Source organism: Bufo gargarizans, unplaced genomic scaffold, assembly GCF_014858855.1.
Source record: "Bufo gargarizans isolate SCDJY-AF-19 unplaced genomic scaffold, ASM1485885v1 original_scaffold_887_pilon, whole genome shotgun sequence".
NCBI lineage: Eukaryota > Metazoa > Chordata > Amphibia > Anura > Bufonidae > Bufo > Bufo gargarizans.
This window is the reverse complement of record NW_025334744.1, coordinates 45,241-65,361: the sequence shown is the minus strand read 5'-3', so window position 1 is coordinate 65,361 and position 20,121 is coordinate 45,241. Positions and strand designations below refer to the sequence as shown.

General features: G+C 51.9%; 1 protein-coding gene across 2 annotated transcripts in view; it reads right to left on the bottom strand.

The window, feature by feature from the left end:
- Positions 1-325: 325 nt before the first annotated feature.
- ZCCHC14 (zinc finger CCHC-type containing 14) overlaps positions 326-20,121 on the bottom strand; it is a 32,977-nt gene continuing 13,181 nt past the window's right edge. The window contains exons 3-14 of one of the 2 annotated variants that reach the window (XM_044275109.1): positions 19,554-19,677; positions 15,169-15,242; positions 14,365-14,436; positions 14,026-14,132; positions 13,849-13,943; positions 13,719-13,773; positions 13,373-13,634; positions 12,021-12,112; positions 7,853-7,977; positions 7,248-7,391; positions 4,498-5,904; positions 326-3,347 (exon numbers count right to left, since the gene is read on the bottom strand). In XM_044275109.1, coding sequence (XP_044131044.1) covers positions 3,292-3,347; positions 4,498-5,904; positions 7,248-7,391; positions 7,853-7,977; positions 12,021-12,112; positions 13,373-13,634; positions 13,719-13,773; positions 13,849-13,943; positions 14,026-14,132; positions 14,365-14,436; positions 15,169-15,242; positions 19,554-19,677 — 2,613 coding nt within the window. In that variant the 3' untranslated portion in view covers positions 326-3,291. The remainder of the gene's footprint in view (positions 3,348-4,497; positions 5,905-7,247; positions 7,392-7,852; positions 7,978-12,020; positions 12,113-13,372; positions 13,635-13,718; positions 13,774-13,848; positions 13,944-14,025; positions 14,133-14,364; positions 14,437-15,168; positions 15,243-19,553; positions 19,678-20,121) is intronic. The other variant, XM_044275110.1, reaches the window with a different exon arrangement.

Below are 20,121 nucleotides of genomic sequence, written 5' to 3'. Positions count from 1 at the left end.
CCGCTCCCCACTGCACTTTACCATGGCTGCCAGGACTTTAGCGTCCCGGCAGCAATGGTAACCATTGAGAAAAAGCTAAACGTCGCATCCGGCAATGCGCCGAAACGACGTTTAGCTTAAGGCCGGATCCGGATCAATGCCTTTCAATGGGCATTCATTCCGGATCCGGCCTTGCGGCAAGTGTTCCGGATTTTTGGCCGGAGCAAAAAGCGCAGCATGCTGCGCTATTTGCTGTGGCCAAAAAACGTTCCGTTCCGGAACGGAAGACGTCCTGATGCATCCTGAAGGACGGACTGTCCATTCAGAATGCATTAGGATAATCCTGATCAGTATTCTTCCGGCATAGAGCCCCGACGACGGAACTCTATGCCGGAAGACTATAACGCAGGTGTGAAAGAGGCCTTAGAGCAGGAACTGCGATACTTGTGCAGCGCTATGTATTACGCCTCCAGCACAGCCTAGTACTAAGATGGCGGACCTGGGGGCCACTTAGATGCCGTTGTCATTATTGTCCGTGGCATCTGTGGGGGCGACAATCCCGTCAGTTGTGGAGGAGTAGCGCGGTCCTACTCTGCTGGTGATCTCACAGCACCCACGAGTTCACACTGCCACGCTTCCTCATACCACCACATTGACATCCAGAGGCGCGGTATGGGCCCACAGCATTCCACCGTACTACGGATCAGTACAAAATGTCATGGGGGGTGGGGTCGCTCCGGAATTCATGGCCTCCGCAGGGAAACCAAACCATTTGGCTAGCTGCAGCTTACCGAGGTGAAACCAGCATTCGGCCACGGCTGTCAGCTGAACAGCTATTAAAGGGGATGGCTGTAGCGAGGCAACCCCTTTAACAGGAGCCCTCAATTTGAGGTGGTCACTGATAGTACTGTACAGCCGGAGCGCTGGTTTCATGATCACGGTAAAGAAAAAAGTGCTAAAGCCATAAGATTTGCCGAATTCTGACTCTCGCCATGAATGTCGCCAGCATAAGCGACATCTGACTGACCGCGATAATCACATCAGAAAGTCTCTCAAAGACATCAAATATTAAGGTGCAAATATGACCAAGGAACAACAAACCGCCTTATAACGTAACAGAGGCGCTCGCCATCCACGTCTCAGCAATGTCCGGCAGCGGACGCCGCGCGTTCTCCCCAGAGGCAGCGTGAACAGGAAGTCTTTGTGCACTGGCCGTTTATAAGAAAAGAAGGCATCAAACGTTTTCTTCTTAAAAATAGACGTCTTTTCTCCTATGTCCTTAAATACAATTCAAGTTTAGACAAAATTATGTTTTTTTTTGTTGTTTTCCTTTTCTTAAGAAAGCAAAAAGTTTGGCTTTCAGCGCACGAGGAAGCCGCGTGAAAAAGGCCACGGCGTATCCTATACATAAAGAGGGGTAAACCGTTCAACGCACCGCCCGCCGTAGTATATTAAGGCTTAGTGTCTCTTCAGAAGTCGCCCCCTTCGTCTTCTCGTCCTGTCGCAGTTCTATATTGCTCTACACCGAGGGCCTGGACATTATATATTATACCCCATAATGCATTGCTCTGTAATACCAACAGGTTTCCATCGCGCCCGGCGTGAACAGAGGATATTCTATGTCCTGCTTTACAGTGCAGCCCCACTCCCAAACATGATTTAACCCTGTACTCTCATAATCTACATATACTGTTGAATCGGTCAATAATTCCTGGCTGTGGTGCATTGCGGGAGCCATAGAATAAAATAAATCCCTGCACAAAGCGGGGTCATGTAACAGTATATGGCTGAATGCAGCTTTGGATGTGACCGGAGAGTTACATTATATGTAGATTGTGAAATAACGTTGGAGTCTTGGCTCCATTTACACAGAGCGTGTGATATCGTCATCAGACCACACAATGCCATATGAAAGGGCTCAGCGAACTCCAGCTGCTGGGAAACTACAAACTCCAGCATGCACCATTCAATTCCATAGGAGTTCCGAGTACAGGTGAGCAAGTGTGCACGCTGGGAGTCATAGTTTCACCGTTAGCGGAGGTTGCTAATCTCGGCACCGTACAAGTCCGTAGATTACTACGGCCGCTGGATGGAGCCATACAACACAGATCAGTTATACAGGGCAGTGATAGGCAAACTGCGGCCCTCCAGCTGTTGCAAAACTACAACTCCCACCATGCCCTGCTGTAGGCAGTCTTTGCATGCTGGGAGTTGTAGTTCTGCAACAGCTGGAGAGCCGCAGTTTGCCTATCACTGATACAGGGCAATAAACAGAGAAAATACAATGTGATCGTCGCTGCACGCGTTGGGGATAGAGCGGGGGTTATTCTGGCAATTCTGTAGTGTTTTCACTGCATAAACCCACAGGGGAACAGAGCCTTGTCACCGTGCGGACAGACCCTCAGAGCCAAGTAAAGTGGGAAACCATCACAAGACGACGTGGGGGGTCTCTGCCGCACAGCGCTTTACATCTTTGGTTTAGCAGGAGCCATCATTCCCAGGGTCGCTGCAGCAATCACGGATTTAGTGCTAAATTAGGTTTCACCTCCATCGGCGGCAGCTTCCTCAATACTTTACGGTTATTGCAACAGAAATGTCTGGAATTAAAATAAAAAATTAAATAAAATTTACAGGCAGCGGCCTCAGCTTCCAAGAAGGGGAAACGATCTCCTGTCATCTAGCGATGGTGGAGACGTAGTGTATACAGCCCTTGGATACAAGTCCTCCGCACAGATAATACTGTCAGGTCCGGGGTCCTCCTTCCAGGCTATCCCTCATGTGTTTCACTTCCATGCGGGGGACGGGACACCCCCCTCATGTAACAGCAATCCAATGAAATATAAAGATACATAAAAAATTAAAGTGCAAAATTCCTCATCGATGAAGTGTAATCGGGTTCATTGCTGGGGGATTCATTGACAGTTCCCAGAATATAAAATACAGACCAGTCCTCCCCTAGTGCAATCTACAAGAATCCCAGTGATTACTTCCTGGCGATGAGCGACACGAGGGAACGTTACCTCTTACAATTTACCTTGAAGTTTATTGTAGCTGCCCTAAAAGTTTTAGATAGCGCTTGAAAGAGAGAAAGTTATCTGTAAAAAAAACAAGTCCTTCACTGTGAAATCGTTCCTATAAAACGTGAGGCTCACAGGCCGAGGTCATCGCGTCGCCATTAAGAGCAATGAAAATCTTGAAGCAGAATTTGGCAATACAGAAACGTCGGCTCCGAAGGTATTTCACGTCAGCCCGGTTAAAACTAAAGCACCTTTAGATGAGAGATGTGGGTTGAGGAGACCGAGGTCCGGAAGGTTAATCGGCAGAGTCCAGGCCGTCTGACGGTGGAGCGAACTTAAGACGGAAAGTTCCTGGATAAAACAAAAGACATAAAAAAAACTAAGTGGCAGCTGTGGGACGACGGGAGGGAGTGCTGGTACATGTACAGGGGCTACAAGCGTGGCCGTATACTAGACAGCGAGTGAATGGGAGGGGAAGGTGCAATTACACAAGGGAGGTGAAATATGAAGAGGACACAGAACTCACGCAAGCGCTGCAGCCTCTTCAACCAGCTGATCCTGAGGACACTGCACAACCCCTAGCGAATATACCACCAGGTGAACGCTGCTGCATCCGAGCCGTACACTGGAGTCTGCGTGCACATCGAGACCTTACTGCTACAGTACGGAGAACAGCTGTTGTGTGCGTTGTCCAGAACATAAGTCCGTATGACGGCGCCATTTCCCGGATCTATGAATCTCTCAGTCTATTGTACCTGGAGCACGATTCACAGTATTATACGTCACTATGATGCAGCGAGACCAGCTAAGATAAGCAGCGGCCGACAAATGAAGCAGTCACACAGATCGTATTTTCTAGACCACACAAAAAAGAGCCTTAAAGGGTTTCTCCACTCCTTTAATGTCGATGGTCTATCCTCAGAATAGGCCATCAGTATATGGTTGGCATGGGTCCAACAACCTACCTGCCGATCAGGTCTTGCAGAGTAGTTTCTGTGCCTGAAGTTGGCACCAGAACGACACAGCTCTGCCCATGGTGAAATGCAGGGATGCTCAACCTGCGGCCCTCCAGCTGTTGTAAAGCTACAACTCCCACCATCCCCTTCTGTAGGCTGCCCGGGAATGATTGGAGTTGTAGTTTTGCAACAGCTGGAGGGCCGCAGGTTGAGCATGCCTGGTGTAGTGGATGGACTTTGCAGCTGCAGCACTGCGCTCATTCACTTCAAGGGGCCACTCTGCAGTAACCAAGCTCCGTCCACAACAAAATGGAGCCGTGTAGCTCATGTGCCGACTTCCGGGTTCTACTGAAACTGCAGATGGGCAGGGGTGCGGGGTGTTGTACCTGTGCCAATAAGATATTGGTTGAGGATAGACCATGGACATGTAGGAACCAGGGCCTCAGGCTAGTTCATGCTCTGCACAGCAAACACCTGGTGACAGATGACAATCCCAGGGAAAGCCTTTAAATGCACTGAAGACGCTGTAGATGAGAAGACGTTACCTTGCTGATTAAAATCCATTGATGGCTGCTTACAGTCCTGAGCGCGGTGGCCGCTGACCCCACAGTTATAGCATGAAATGTTCCCACTCTTTTTGTGAGTTGTGCCGTTAATGGTGCCCATCATGCCCTGAGGCTGGTACACCCCCGCTGTGCCAGTTATAAAGTTCTGCATGGGAGGCAAGGAAAAGCCGGGCTGCCCTGTCAGCATAGAGTCTGGGTTCAAGCTGTTACTGTACGGTGCGTGCACTACCGGAAACGAGCTGCTGCTGTTGTATTGCTGGGCGTTAATGTACCCGTTATTGCACACTGGGCTGAAGGGCATGAGAGAGAAGGGGAACATGGAGGGGGTAGAGAACTGATGCTGGAAATAATTTCCATAATTGACAGCGACACCGCCTGACCCACAACTGCCACTGCAGCCACACGAGCTACAGACTGTGCACCCAGTCTGTGCCGCCGGCGGCTGCTGATGCACATGGTGGTGGCCGGGAGTCTGATTGGAAATCTGAATGTTCATGGCGGGGGCATTGCCACTGCAATAGCTGTTGTCAGACGTGGAGGAAATTGTAGGGCTTGAGCTGGGGACAGGGCAGCTGGGCAGGTTCGTCACATTACTATAGGACGTTGAGGGGTGGTTGCTGGAAGTGGCAATGCTGTTTGCACAGAAGTTGCCAGCCATTTGGGCAACAGGCATGCCACTCATAGCAGAAAAGGCAACTTTGGTGTTGGCTGAATACAGAACGCTTCTGGGGTTTATTATTGCCGGAGAGACACTGGTCATCTGTCCAACCACAGAAGAATCCGACGATGATACGAGAAGCTTCACGGGAGTGCGGGTGACGTGGAAGACTGGAGTGGATGGTATGGTGGTAGGGGCGCTGCTCTCCACCATCATGGCCGGCTGCTGAGCTGGTTTTAGCATCCTCTCGCCAGATAAAGTGTTTCCCACTTTGGCCCGGACACCGAAGCTTACGGTCTGTTGCATGGAGCTGCCGTCGGGGATGATGGAAAGCACCTGACCAGGTTGCAATGGGCCGGCTGAAGCTTTGATGTCCAGAAGCAGGTTTCCAAAGCTCTTCTCTATTTTCAAGCCGCTTCTGGATCCGGGTGAAGCTTTACTCCTGTCTTCTGCAGACAAGATGGCGTGAGGAGATGACTGGAGGATCTTAATCTCTGCACTGCCGCGGTCTGATTTGTGCAAAGTGTTCATGAGGTGCAGTGGAGCCATGTGAGGGGGAGGCCCAGCTAGCATCTGACGTGGTACTGGATGATGGCTTGAAGGGCTGGATCCACTGTCATTTTGCACTGGTAAAACCTGAGCTGTTGGGCGAACGGAACTGGATGTAAAGTGATTCACCAGCAAGACGGACTTGTCCTTCTCAATGCAATCCAAGTGCCTCCCAAGACCTACCAAACAAATAATGGTAAGCGGTCCGGTATATAAATGGTTAAATTAGAGTGCCAACAATCATATATCTCTATACTATAAAACGTCAGCCCCAGTATATATCAGTCACATGTGATGTAATGTCTCTGGAGGTTATATCAGCGCTGGAGCGTTATAAGAGAAGCGGGTGATATCAGTAACATGTGATGTAATGTCTCTGGAGGTTATATCAGCGCTGGAGCGTTATAAGAGGAGCGGCTGATATCAGTCACATATGATGTAATGTCTCTGGAGGTTATATCAGCGCTGGAGCGTTATAAGAGAAGCGGGTGATATCAGTAACATGTGATGTAATGTCTCTGGAGGTTATATCAGCGCTGGAGCGTTATAAGAGGAGCGGCTGATATCAGTCACATGTGATGTAATGTCTCTGGAGGTTATATCAGCGCTGGAGCGTTATAAGAGAAGCGGGTGATATCAGTAACATGTGATGTAATGTCTCTGGAGGTTATATCAGTGCTGGAGCGTTATAAGAGGAGCGGCTGATATCAGTCACATGTGATGTAATGTCTCTGGAGGTTATATCAGCGCTGGAGCGTTATAAGAGGAGCGGCTGATATCAGTCACATATGATGTAATGTCTCTGGAGGTTATATCAGTGCTGGAGCGTTATAAGAGGAGCGGCTGATATCAGTCACATGTGATGTAATGTCTCTGGAGGTTATATCAGTGCTGGAGCGTTATAAGAGGAGCGGCCGATATCAGTCACATGTGATGTAATGTCTCTGGAGGATATATCAGTACTGGAGCGTTATAAGAGGAGCGGCTGATATCAGTCACATGTGATGTAATGTCTCTGGAGGTTATATCAGCGCTGGAGCGTTATAAGAGGAGCGGCTGATATCAGTCACATATGATGTAATGTCTCTGGAGGTTATATCAGTGCTGGAGCGTTATAAGAGGAGCGGCTGATATCAGTCACATATGATGTAATGTCTCTGGAGGTTATATCAGTGCTGGAGCGTTATAAGAGGAGCGGCTGATATCAGTCACATGTGATGTAATGTCTCTGGAGGTTATATCAGTGCTGGAGCGTTATAAGAGGAGTGGCCGATATCAGTCCCATGTGATGTAATGTCTCTGGAGGTTATATCAGCACAGGAGCTGCTGATATCAGTCACATATGATGTAATGTCTCTGGAGGTTATATCAGAGCTGGAGCGTTATAAGAGGAGCGGCTGATATCAGTCACATAGGATGTAATGTCTGGAGGTTATATCAGTACTGGAGCGTTATAAGAGGAGCGGCTGATATCAGTCACATATGATGTCACTGGAGGTTATAAGGACAGCATATTCCTTACGTCTGTCCATTTCCTCTGCACTGTCGGAGCTCTCTTCTCGCGTCTGCAGCCCCATTGGGCTTGATGGGGAGCTGGAATACTCCGAGGACGAGCTGCCTTCTTGAGGCACCTGAGAGGCTGCGGGCTCCACGTCTACAGACAACTCTGCAACAAAGAAAGGACAATCCCTAAGAGAAGGGCGGTGGGGACAGAATGTCAGCACTCGTGGATTACTGGCAGATATGAGATATCAGACAATCATATGAGGACTCCTCCATAGGTGACAAAACCAACAGGGAGGAACAATCAGAAGTCTCCAAATTCTCGGGTTCACAGCAGCATAATATGGACGCATTTTCATCTGTATTTTGCATGCGAGACCTGGCCAGACTGACAACTCACAGTATCACAGCTTGTGTCGTGTCGCACATCTGAAATATGGATGCAAAACGCACTGGTGTGAACCTCGCCTGATCCTGCAAACTGATGAGGATCAAGACTAAGGCACGGCCGACCCAGTGCGGTCTGGACCCAGACTCTATTCCGTTGCCAGGAATTGAATCCGTTCTGCTCAGAATAACATGGAGGCAATGACCACCCAGACACCAGGCACGAAGCAGCCTTACCTGTAGCGTGGCTGCAGTGGACATTTTGAACTGGTCCAACGTGACTGGTTGGAGGAACCCGGGCGACTCCGCTGCTGGTGAAAGTACACGATGCTGAGTTCAGACACCTTTTTTCAGTCTTCTCTCTGGTAAAGGGAACATGAAAGTCAAAACTCATTCTCCCAAAACGTATCGGCTTAAAGGGGCTATCCCCCCCTTCTCTTTTCCATGCCGTGGCTGCTCTCTCCTGTCCGCTAAACTGCTCAATCAGGGGGCGTTTACATTTCTTATGACTGACAGCAGGTTCAGCGGTCTGCTGATCTACAGACTCCGCCTACTTGCCCGGCGTGCGCGCTCCCGTGTGAGCAGGGAATCATTTGCGCAGGAGAACTAACCAGCAGAGAGTTCTATTAAAAAAAAAAAAAAGACGAACGACAGGAATCCAACGCGCATGTGCGAAAATGCGCAAGCCCGAGAGTTAGGGCAGCATAGAAAAAAAAGAAGATTTATAGCGCGCAATCGCGGCCAATGCTCCGATGTCGCTGGGGTGGCCGTAACCAATAACAACCGGCTGTAAACAACGCTAAAAAAGAATGTCAAATATATAAGAAGGGAGGACGAATCGGTAATCACTTATATTGGGCAAGTTGATACTTGTGTCAAAAACTACACAATTAGGCAGTTATCAGAAGATGGAATCACCCCAAAGATGGGATCGCCCCAAAGATGGGATCGCCCCAAAGATGGGATCGCCCCTGTAAGCAGCAGCTACTGCAATTATCGGGAGCTGAGTTGTTAACCCTTCACTGCCCTGCGCAGTGGGATGGAGGTTCCCGAGATCTGCCGCACTATTACAGTGCAGTAATGGCGTAGGCTTAGGAGCTGCACCTACGTGATAATTTGCTGGTGCCAGCTGCAGTATGTGGCTAGCATCCCGCCAGGATCAGAAATAGCGCCAGTCTCAGCAGTTTAATCACTTTCATGCCGCTGTCCATTCTGACCGCGACAACTAAGTGGTAAGACAGAAGGAGGGGGCTTCCTCTGTCACCCCCATCATTCCTCCACATGATGCAATCAGCATGACAACCAAGGGCTATTCCAGGCTTCTACTCTTGTTATTCTCAGAATAGGCCATCACTATCAGACAGGTGGGGGTCCAGCAATTCGCACCCCCACCCATCAGCTGTTCTGCAGTAGGGGTATTCACTGCAGTAACCAGATCTGTCCTCTACATGATGGGCAGACAGTGGATTGGTGGGGGTGCGGGGTGTCAGACCCCCCTGATCAGATACCGATGGCCTACCTTGAAGATAGGCCGTCAATAATAAAACGCTGGAATACCCTTTAAGGTTCTACGCCAATTTTTTATAAATCCACTCCCTTGTAGTTCTTTCCTTGACGTCAGTGAATTGCATTTGTGACTGATATTTCAAAGAAGTCCCAACCTTATCAGGGAACATGGCGGCTCGCTCGTTTTCTTCTGGCTTCCTTCTCATCTACATTTCATTGTTATTAATCTTCTGCAACTTGCAGAAGGCAAACCCTCATAGCGGCGCTGCGGCCAGAGATGGCTCACTCGTTCCTCTCCCTCATAGCCCCGCTGCGGCCAGAGATGGCTCGCTCGTTCCTCTCCCTCATAGCCCCGCTGCGGCCAGAGATGGCTCGCTCGTTCCTCTCCCTCATAGCCCCGCTGCGGCCAGAGATGGCTCGCTCGTTCCTCTCCCTCATAGCCCCGCTGCGGCCAGAGATGGCTCACTCGTTCCTCTCCCTCATAGCCCCGCTGCGGCCAGAGATGGCTCACTCGTTCCCCTCCCTCATAGCGGCGCTGCGGCCAGAGATGGCTCGCTCGTTCCCCTCCCTCATAGTGGCGCTGCGGCCAGAGATGGCTCACTCGTTCCTCTCCCTCATAGCCCCGCTGCGGCCAGAGATGGCTCACTCGTTCCCCTCCCTCATAGCGGCGCTGCGGCCAGAGATGGCTCGCTCGTTCCCCTCCCTCATAGTGGCGCTGCGGCCAGAGATGGCTCGCTCGTTCCTCTCCCTCATAGCCCTGCTGCAGCCAGAGATGGCTCACTCGTTCCCCTCCCTCATAGCGGCGCTGCGGCCAGAGATGGCTCGCTCGTTCCCCTCCCTCATAGTGGCGCTGCGGCCAGAGATGGCTCGCTCGTTCCTCTCCCTCATAGCCCCGCTGCGGCCAGAGATGGCTCGCTCGTTCCTCTCCCTCATAGCCCCGCTGCGGCCAGAGATGGCTCGCTCGTTCCTCTCCCTCATAGCCCCGCTGCTGCCAGAGATGGCTCGCTCGTTCCTCTCCCTCATAGCCCTGCTGCTGCCAGAGATGGCTCGCTCGTTCCTCTCCCTCATAGCCCCGCTGCTGCCAGAGATGGCTCGCTCGTTCCTCTCCCTCATAGCCCCGCTGCGGCCAGAGATGGCTCGCTCGTTCCTCTCCCTCATAGCCCCGCTGCTGCCAGAGATGGCTCGCTCGTTCCTCTCCCTCATAGCCCCGCTGCGGCCAGAGATGGCTCGCTCGTTCCTCTCCCTCATAGCCCCGCTGCGGCCAGAGATGGCTCGCTCGTTCCTCTCCCTCATAGCCCCGCTGCGGCCAGAGATGGCTCACTCGTTCCTCTCCCTCATAGCCCCGCTGCGGCCAGAGATGGCTCACTTGTTCCCCTCCCTCATAGCGGCGCTGCGGCCAGAGATGGCTCGCTCGTTCCCCTCCCTCATAGCGGCGCTGCGGCCAGAGATGGCTCACTCGTTCCCCTCCCTCATAGCGGCGCTGCGGCCAGAGATGGCTCGCTCGTTCCCCTCCCTCATAGTGGCGCTGCGGCCAGAGATGGCTCACTCGTTCCTCTCCCTCATAGCCCCGCTGCGGCCAGAGATGGCTCACTTGTTCCCCTCCCTCATAGCGGCGCTGCGGCCAGAGATGGCTCGCTCGTTCCCCTCCCTCATAGTGGCGCTGCGGCCAGAGATGGCTCGCTCGTTCCTCTCCCTCATAGCCCCGCTGCGGCCAGAGATGGCTCACTCGTTCCTCTCCCTCATAGCCCCGCTGCGGCCAGAGGTGGCTCGCTCGTTCCCCTCCCTCATAGTGGCGCTGCGGCCAGAGATGGCTCGCTCGTTCCTCTCCCTCATAGCCCTGCTGCAGCCAGAGATGGCTCGCTCGTTCCCCGCGGCGGCCAGAGATGGCTTGCTCGTTCCTCTCCCTCATAGCCCTGCTGCTGCCAGAGATGGCTCGCTTGTTCCTCTCCCTCATAGCCCCGCTGCTGCCAGAGATGGCTCGCTCGTTCCTCTCCCTCATAGCCCTGCTGCTGCCAGAGATGGCTCGCTCGTTCCTCTCCCTCATAGCCCCGCTGCTGCCAGAGATGGCTCGCTCGTTCCTCTCCCTCATAGCCCCGCTGCTGCCAGAGATGGCTCGCTCGTTCCTCTCCCTCATAGCCCCGCTGCGGCCAGAGATGGCTCGCTCGTTCCTCTCCCTCATAGCCCCGCTGCTGCCAGAGATGGCTCGCTCGTTCCTCTCCCTCATAGCCCTGCTGCTGCCAGAGATGGCTCGCTCGTTCCTCTCCCTCATAGCCCCGCTGCTGCCAGAGATGGCTCGCTCGTTCCTCTCCCTCATAGCCCCGCTGCAGCCAGAGATGGCTCGCTCGTTCCTCTCCCTCATAGCCCCGCTGCGGCCAGAGATGGCTCGCTCGTTCCTCTCCCTCATAGCCCCGCTGCGGCCAGAGATGGCTCACTCGTTCCTCTCCCTCATAGCCCCGCTGCGGCCAGAGATGGCTCGCTCGTTCCTCTCCCTCATAGCCCCGCTGCGGCCAGAGATGGCTCGCTCGTTCCTCTCCCTCATAGCCCCGCTGCGGCCAGAGATGGCTCGCTCGTTCCTCTCCCTCATAGCCCCGCTGCGGCCAGAGATGGCTCACTCGTTCCTCTCCCTCATAGCCCCGCTGCGGCCAGAGATGGCTCGCTCGTTCCTCTCCCTCATAGCCCCGCTGCGGCCAGAGATGGCTCACTCGTTCCTCTCCCTCATAGCCCCGCTGCGGCCAGAGATGGCTCACTCGTTCCTCTCCCTCATATTGTTGCTAATTTACTTCCAAAAATAGACGAGAGGAACAATGAGCCAACGAGCTGCGCCTTACAGCCTGTAACCCAATCATCACAACCAGGATCCAGGACCTAACACCATGGCCCTGGCGAGGACGGCACTCACTTCTCAAGCTCCAGCTGAGTCTTCAGCTTCTTCTTTGCTCCCATCGTTAGGGATTCAAACTTATTTAAATCTTCCTCGGTGAGACTCAAGAACTGAGAAGAGAAAACACAGAGAGTCATGTAAGAAGAGCAGAGCTTTCTACGTCCCAACTGCACCAATCCCAGAGGGGTCTGGACACGGATGGCCTCTCATCAGGATAGGTTATCAGTGTCAGAACAGTAGGGGTCCGACACTCGGCATCCCCTCCAATCACCAGTCCTCAACAGGTGTCAGAAACTATACAGGGGATGGGAGCGGGCACACTGGTTCCGTCCATGAGCTGGGCAGCACTGCCAAAACTACACAGCAGATGGAACCTTCTGAACACTGTATAGTTTCTGGTGATGGCGGCTGCCCAAAACACCTGATCAAAGCGGGCGTCGCGTGTCAAACTCCCAACGCCCTGATGCTGATAATCTGGGAGGTAGGCATCACATCGATATCTAAGTTCAGGAAAAAACTAATGAATGGTCAAAGCTCTCCTTCACTTCAAAGGCCTTGGTTCTGGAGATAGGAGTGGATCCCAGAGGCGGCACCGATCTTACATTTGTAACATACTATAAATGCTGAGTTGGGAATACACCTTTAATATTACCCATAACTATATACGTTGCAAACACATTGGAAACTAATGGTAAGGGGGCCGTGTAGTTCAATTCCTGGCCCAGTGCTTAGCTCCCATTGCTGCTGACCAATCAATGGCCTCACGTGCCGTTCCTGTGCAGGTCACCATTGATTGCTTCATGTAGGAGCTGGAACACTCTGAACAGGCATTGGTTCCCAGTAGAATCCATAAAACAGGGACACTATTTCTGGTAATAAGTCACATTAAGGGTCCATTCACACGTCTGTGGTGTATTGCGGATCCGCAGTACACTCGGCCGGCACCTCCCATAGAACTGCCTGTTCTTGTCCGCAACTGTGGACAAGAATAGGACATGTTCTATTTTTTGCAGAGGAAAACCCGGAAGTTCAGGGCCGCGCTCCGGAAACGCGGATGCGGAGAGCACATAGTGTTCTCTCCGCATCCATTCCTGCCCCATTGAGAATGAATGGGTCCGCACACGTTCCTGATATTGCGGACGTGTGAATGGACCCTAAATATCTGGCTGTAAAAAAATAAATAAAAAAATAATACTGGGAAAAACAACTGTATGTGAAACCTACCCAACTGTACAGCAGTACGGGGACATAACGTCGACCTGCAGGCGGTGCTTCTGAATGACCACCAGTTCACCAGGCGTGAAGTCACGTGATCTGGTCTTGAAGCAACATGCGGACACCGAGGTCACCCTGCTAGGAGGACTCATTACCTTTTTCATTGACAGCTGGCTGAATACTGTGTAGTATTTGTGCAGGCGTAACTTCCTGAGCCACTCCAATATTTCCTGCTGTTCTTGAGTCTGCGGGCTCGGCACACTGGAAGGTATTCCAGTAGAGGACGTGGTCTCCGATGAAGGCCGATATGTTACAGAGGTCGAGCTTGAACACGGGGACATGCTCATTGTGGCTCCGCTGTGGTGCAAGGCAAGGCTGCTGTGGGAAGACTGGATGCTGGCCACGCCACATATGGGTCTGCAATACAAGCAACATCCAGTCACACCAAGCGGATGATGGAGAAACCGGATGAGGAGCCCCCAGCTGCCGGAGCCTACGTACCGTATAGAGGGACCCATAGATGTGCTCATTTTCACATGGGATGGGGTGCTGGGACCTATGGGAGATGTAACCCCAATAATCAGGATTTGTACAAACAGTAAGTAACAGGAAAATGGCCGCTGACACTCACTTAAGTTCTGATGCTGTTGGTGGTTTGCTGAAGTGCTGAAGAATTTTTTAAGAAGGTCACTCTTTAATACCTGGGGGGGCAGAGACGCAAAACACCTGGAGCACAAGGCAGAAAAGTCAATGAGGCAAAGTTGTCACCGTGAATGAGAAGAGTAATAAAAATAGAGAACGATCGTACCGGTGATCGAAATCAAAGTCCACATGGTTCCTGTCCACGGAATAAGTGTCCACAGCCCCACGGTAAGGAATGCATTTCTCCAAATCTTCAGAGAACACGTGAGAGAGCTGCAAGACACAAAGAGAAGGCTCATCACAGGGATCCAAGGAAGAGAGAACATCCTTCACCTACAGTGGGTATGGACACTCCAGAGCTGCACTCACTATTCTGCAGGCTTCAGAGCTGAAATCTGAGAACATAATGTAGACTCTTTTGTGGTCTATGATACGTGGTGAACATATAAGCTATACACACAGTCACCGCATGCCGTCTACATACCCTGGAGTCACCTTTCATTACCTTAGAAATAAATTCTGTAACTTCAGCTGAGGATTTGGTAACCAACGAAACAGAGGAATCAGACCAAAATACCTGAAATAGAAGAGAAATGATGGCACTACCCAAACGTGCAGGATTAATGCTGCAGGAGTGAAGCGGAAAAGCAATAATTATTTCACCATTTTTCTACTCTTAATTTCAAAGCAAAAATTGAATTTTTTTTTATTTTTTTTAAACTGTGGCCCCTTTTCCCCTGCGGTGTTTTCGGGTCACCAGGGGCGGTCTGGGCCAGTACTGATGAGGTTCACCTTTATTTCTTATTTTACCATTGGCTGTTTTCTGCTGAACCTGCGACTAGCCTCTTGGCCCCAGTTACAGGGGACATGCACTGCAGAGCTGATCTGGGCCCCAGCGGCTCCTACAATCGAGAGCCGAGTATCTGGCGATCAGGAAGGCAGGGTTGCAATAAGCCGCCTCTGCCGCCGACAGCCAGTTCTTCTGTCTTGAAGCTGCTCGATTTCTGTGCAGCCACAGGCTCTGCAGAGTTGGACCTTCTACAAAGACAGAGGCCCAGTCTACAAATGGTTAAGGTGGTGGGGGGTCCCTATACCCCTGGGCTCATGGAGCAGCAGGTTGAACATGTGCACTGCCTCTGCATTTTCTAGAGGACCCTTGGGGATAAAGCGCCGTGCTCTCGGCTCAACCAGGGAATCCGGTCCAGCGGTGGAACCCCCGACCACCAATCAGATAGTTCCCCTATCCAGTATATAGGGGATAACCTGAAGTTACCCCTTTAACCCTTCTGACTGAGCCTGCACTAGTTACCTCAAAACAGCAGTCTGCATTCTTCTCCTTTTTCTTGTGCGGCAAAACCTTAAGTTCAATTTTCTCAACATTCACTAAAAAAGAGAAAAGAAGAAAAAAAAAAAAATTACTCAGAGGAAGGAGAAATCTTAAGGGGATTCCGTCATGACGTTTTAGGCCTATAACCTAAACATATGGCCAGGTCCGTCCAAATAGCGCGAATCCGAAACTGTACTTATTAAATGTGCCTGTGGCTCTATTAGCACATAAGACAGGTTTTTATAACCTGTCATTCACCTACCTAAGGTGCCCAAGGGGACGTCGCTTCGTACAGTGTGCCCGGCTGCACCCATCTCCGTCTGGTGCCCAGCGACGCCTTCCCAGTTGAAATCGCCGCCCTCCCTGTCTATAGTGCCGCCTTCCTCACCTCAGCGCCGCCCCCTGCAATCATCCGGTCCCTCAGGTTATGCCTAGTGCGTACGCGCGGGATCTGGCAGAGGGACCGGACGATTGCGGAGGCGGCGCTGAGAAAGGCGACACTATAGACAGGGAGGGCGGCGATTTCTAGTGGAAAGGTGGCGCTCGGCACCAGACGGAGATGGGTGCAGCCGGGCACACTGTATGAAGCGACGGCCCCTTGGGCACCTTAGGTAGGTGATGACAGGTTATAAAAACCTGTCTTATGTGCTAATAGAGCCACAGGCACATTTAGTAAGTAGTTTCGGATTCACTCTATTTGGACGGACCTGGCCATATGTTTAGGTTATAGGCCTAAAACGTCATGACAGAATCCCTTTAATCATTCAGAGTGGATCTATCACATGAAAGAACGCATGAAGCCATAACTCTAAGGGCCCATTCACGACTGTATGAATGGGTCCGCACAAGTTCCTCAATTTTGCAGAACGGGTGCAGACCCATTCTTTTTAATGTGGCTGCAAAAGACGCGGACAACATGTGCTGTCAGCATCCGTAGTTCTGTTCCGTGGCTCCGCAAAAAAAGATAGAGCATGTACTATGATCGTGCCGGCCACGTGCGGTCCGCAAATTGCAAAACGCACATGGGCTGGCATCTGTGTTTTACGGATCCTCAAAGCACTACGGTCGTCTGAATGCTCCTGAAAAGAGTCGGGACTGATGGAGGGCACGGCAGTCACTGCCCCGACACACTGTAACAAAATATCAGGACAGGAGAGAGGCTTGGGTTACGGATGTGTTCAGCTTCCAGATCATTGTCTAAAATGATACATTGTAACAAAACCCTCTCAGTATTAGACCAGGATGGGTTTTTCAATCCCTGGGTGTAAACGAGGACATTTCCAGTCACGCACAGCAAGCAGTGATGGAAGACACACAAAATCAATTAGGAAGCTGCAGAAGTAATTATATTGAGATGAATTCTGGATGGAGTTATAGGCAGGTCTACAGCACCCATGTCCTAATCCAGGGATGCCCAACCTGCGGCCCTCTAGCTGTTGCAAAACTACACCTCCCATCATGCCAGGACAGCCTACAGCAGGGATGCTCAACCTGCGGCCCGCCAACTGTTGTAAAACTACAACTCCCATCATGCCCTGCTGTAGTCTCCCTGGGCATGCTGGGAGTTGTAGTTTTGCAACAGCTGGAGTGCTGCAGGTTGAGCATCACTGTCCTAATCTAATCCCGACAACCAGCCAGAAACGCAACAGGATTCCTTTAATCCACCATTGCTGTGGAATCTCCAAGAGAATGTATGCTGCGTGTGACTTATTGCCACAGCATTTGCTACTATAATACACCACAGTGTAAAGGGGCCCCCCAGCCAGAGGCAACTAGACCAGTGGGGCTCAGCCCAATGAGACTTGGGGTTGGACCCTTAGCAATGGGAAAGCCTGAAAACAATTGCTGCCTTGACATTTCCCACCGGTGTTCTCCGTTCCGCTGCTGCAGTCCCCAGGACACAATGGGGTCCGTGGTCCGTTAGTCTCCTGTCATGTTCCCGGTTATCAGGGGTGTGGGAAAGCTGGGTGACGTCCCTGTGGGAGCTCTCACGGCGCCCAGCTTTCTGGCGTGGACTCACTAAGCGTTTGCTGCGTTGGCACTTCTCACTGTCTGCAGGATTCTCTATCGATTTTATGCATTTTTCCATTTACTTTAATTCTGGACGGGAAGAAGAAGCAGCAGTGATCCAGACAACACAACGATGGTGGAAGCTCCGGCGGGGGGTGACCAGAAGGGCATTAACGTGACCCCCACCCTACCTGCAGCTTCACCAGAAACCCGTCTACGTCAGCACATGCTGATGAAAGAGGAGCCGCTTTGTGGCTGCACATGGTTTCCGTACAGTACACAGGGAGCAAAGCGCTTCCATCTGCAGCAGCGCCAGCGATGATTCATCCACGGGACGGAGGCCGCGCCGCCAGATGTTATTATTCACAGAAACCCCCTCTCCTGCATTGTCTGGACCCCGGATGCTAAAGGGAACGGCAGAAAGAGTGCCCCTGCCACCGCTGGAGGGCCACCTGAGACCTGGCATCAGATGGCGCAGCCACAAACCCTACCTATCACTTATTCTTCAGCCCTATAGAGGCGGGTGCAGGGTGACAACCACGGGGCAGTAGCACAGCTTTCCACAGACCCGATACGGCACATAAATCGGTTGTCCGCGCCTTTCAAATTGTGGCCGTTGTCCTGCTCAGGTCACCAAACAGCAGGGAGTTTTATACGACGGCCATGTAGATGGATCCCCAAATAAGCAGCGTCACACGTGGGGGACCCCCGCCTCTGACATGTATAGAATGGGGAGTCTAACCTGCTTCCTGTGCTCTGTACTTCTGACTCATGAACCAGGCTGCACTGGATGAGCAGAGCTCTAGGGTCCGGCAGACACAGGAGTGCTGTGGTAACAGACTTCTGGTCCTGAATGGAGCCCGCACGTTACAGCTGGTTCCTGCTGCAGCCGGGAAGGAATCCCCCTGAACACAGCTGCAATTTCTACAAATGCACATTCAGCGTAATGCTGGACAAATAACCAAGACGTGGCGAGAGGAAGCCGCAGGAACGTAGAAAAATAAGCACTTCCAGCAGAAATTGGAAGGGAACACATTTGTTCAATTGGACGCGTTGGCTCTCAGCTTCATAGTGCTCATGGGGGAGGGGAGGGGGGTCCATGGGAAAAAGAAAAATCAGCCTTGTGCTTTAGAAAGGGCAGACTCAAAGTGGGCGATGGGGGACGTTCACTACAGGCCCTGGTGCTCCCCCACATTACTTACAAAGCCAACCGATCCAGCGAGGAGCGGACCGTCTAAAGCAGAAACCCCCTTTAATACAGACCCACCGCTCTGAAACCAGTTATGGCGCACTCCCACCCTCACAGTCCTATGTGAACGGCAATTGCTCATGCCAGCAGTGAGAGAGTTAACGTGGCCACATAGCAGATTAAGGGTATACGCGGCAGCTGTCGGGGCGGCATGCCTTGGCTTGAATGTGCAATCTACGATAACACACGACACAGCGGAGATCAGATAACAGGGCGAGAAATGAGAACATGGAAACCTACCCGCTCGGGGGGAGATATGGGGGTGTCACAATGGTAAATCCCCTCCCCCATTACAAGCCGGCTGCTCTATGATCCTGCTCCAGCCTAGGGACCGGCGAGGCCTCAGGGGGCCACTACCTGCTCCTACACAGGCCGGTGCCCCAAGTCTATGGGAGCAGAATAAGGGCCCGTTCACAGGTCCGCGTTTTATCAGCGAAGGTCCCAGATCAGGACGTGTCTCAACATTCACTTACCGTGGTTGATTCCCACAAAAAACAATGGATGAGTGAAAAACAGACAGAACACGAATGTCCCGTGTGCGGTTCTCCTGGACCCTGGATGAGCGCAGGACTCTGCTCACGGCGTGTAAATACGTCCTAAGGGTGCAAAGCTGGCAACAGGTCACCCTGTCCAATTCTGCAACCTATGGAGATCCCCTCTGAGGTCTGTTCTCTATGAATGAGGTGCTGGCGCCGCTTATCTTATAACCTAGACCTGGGGAAGGATGTGCCAGGTCCCACAGAGCCCAGAAATGTCTGTTCTGCGGGTGGCTTCATCCAAGGCAAACTTGCCATAAAGACGCTCACAACCTCCAAATACAAAGAAAATAACTGCCGAGCGCCCGGGGCGGACTACAATAGCAAGTCCTGACACGTGGCTATATTGTGGGATGTGCCGAGCCGCTGCCAATAGGTCACCCACCAGTGCCATGTTTTCCATATGGGCCTAACGGAGAAGCTGCTGACAGGAAGGCATCTCCCCCGCAGGGACGCCACCCTGGTCCCCCCGAATTCTCCATAGTGAAAGGTGCTCCTCTCTGCTGCGACCACGTCTGCTACTGTCGGACACCATAAGCTTTCTGCGCACAGGCGAGGACGCCGGCTCTTACCTTTGGAGTGCTTTCCGGAAGGCCTCTTGGGTGTCGGATCTTCTATGGAATGTGCTGATGTGTGTAGTGCATTCGCCAAGCTGTTGCCCACGCTGCTGGTCGGGGTCTCTGTTCTTGGAGTCACCTGTGGGTCAGAGCAGACACAACGTCATCCAGGACCGGCCACAGGCGCCGTTATCAGGCAGCCCCTGATCAGTCTAGAACGTCTACTGGGAACAAGGAAGCAGCCAGACTGTGCAAGGACGACCCCCGGATGGACCATTCCTAAACGTCTAGTAGGAATAATAGAGGAATGGCGAGTCACGGGAATACTGGTGCCAGAATATTACCACTATGTGAGTGCATGCAGTTACTAAAACAGACCTGTCCGGAGAGCGCACGGCTCCTCTTAAATGGCATTTGATCAAAAATTTGACTTTTGCGCTCAGAAAACAGACGTACAAAAGTTGCAAATAGTGATATAAGCCTAAGTTGCAAAAAATAAATAAATACATTTTTTTTTTTTAAGTGCAAATTTCGGGCACTTTCCACTGCTCTTGCCAATTTTTCAAGCAGTGGGCGTGATCTT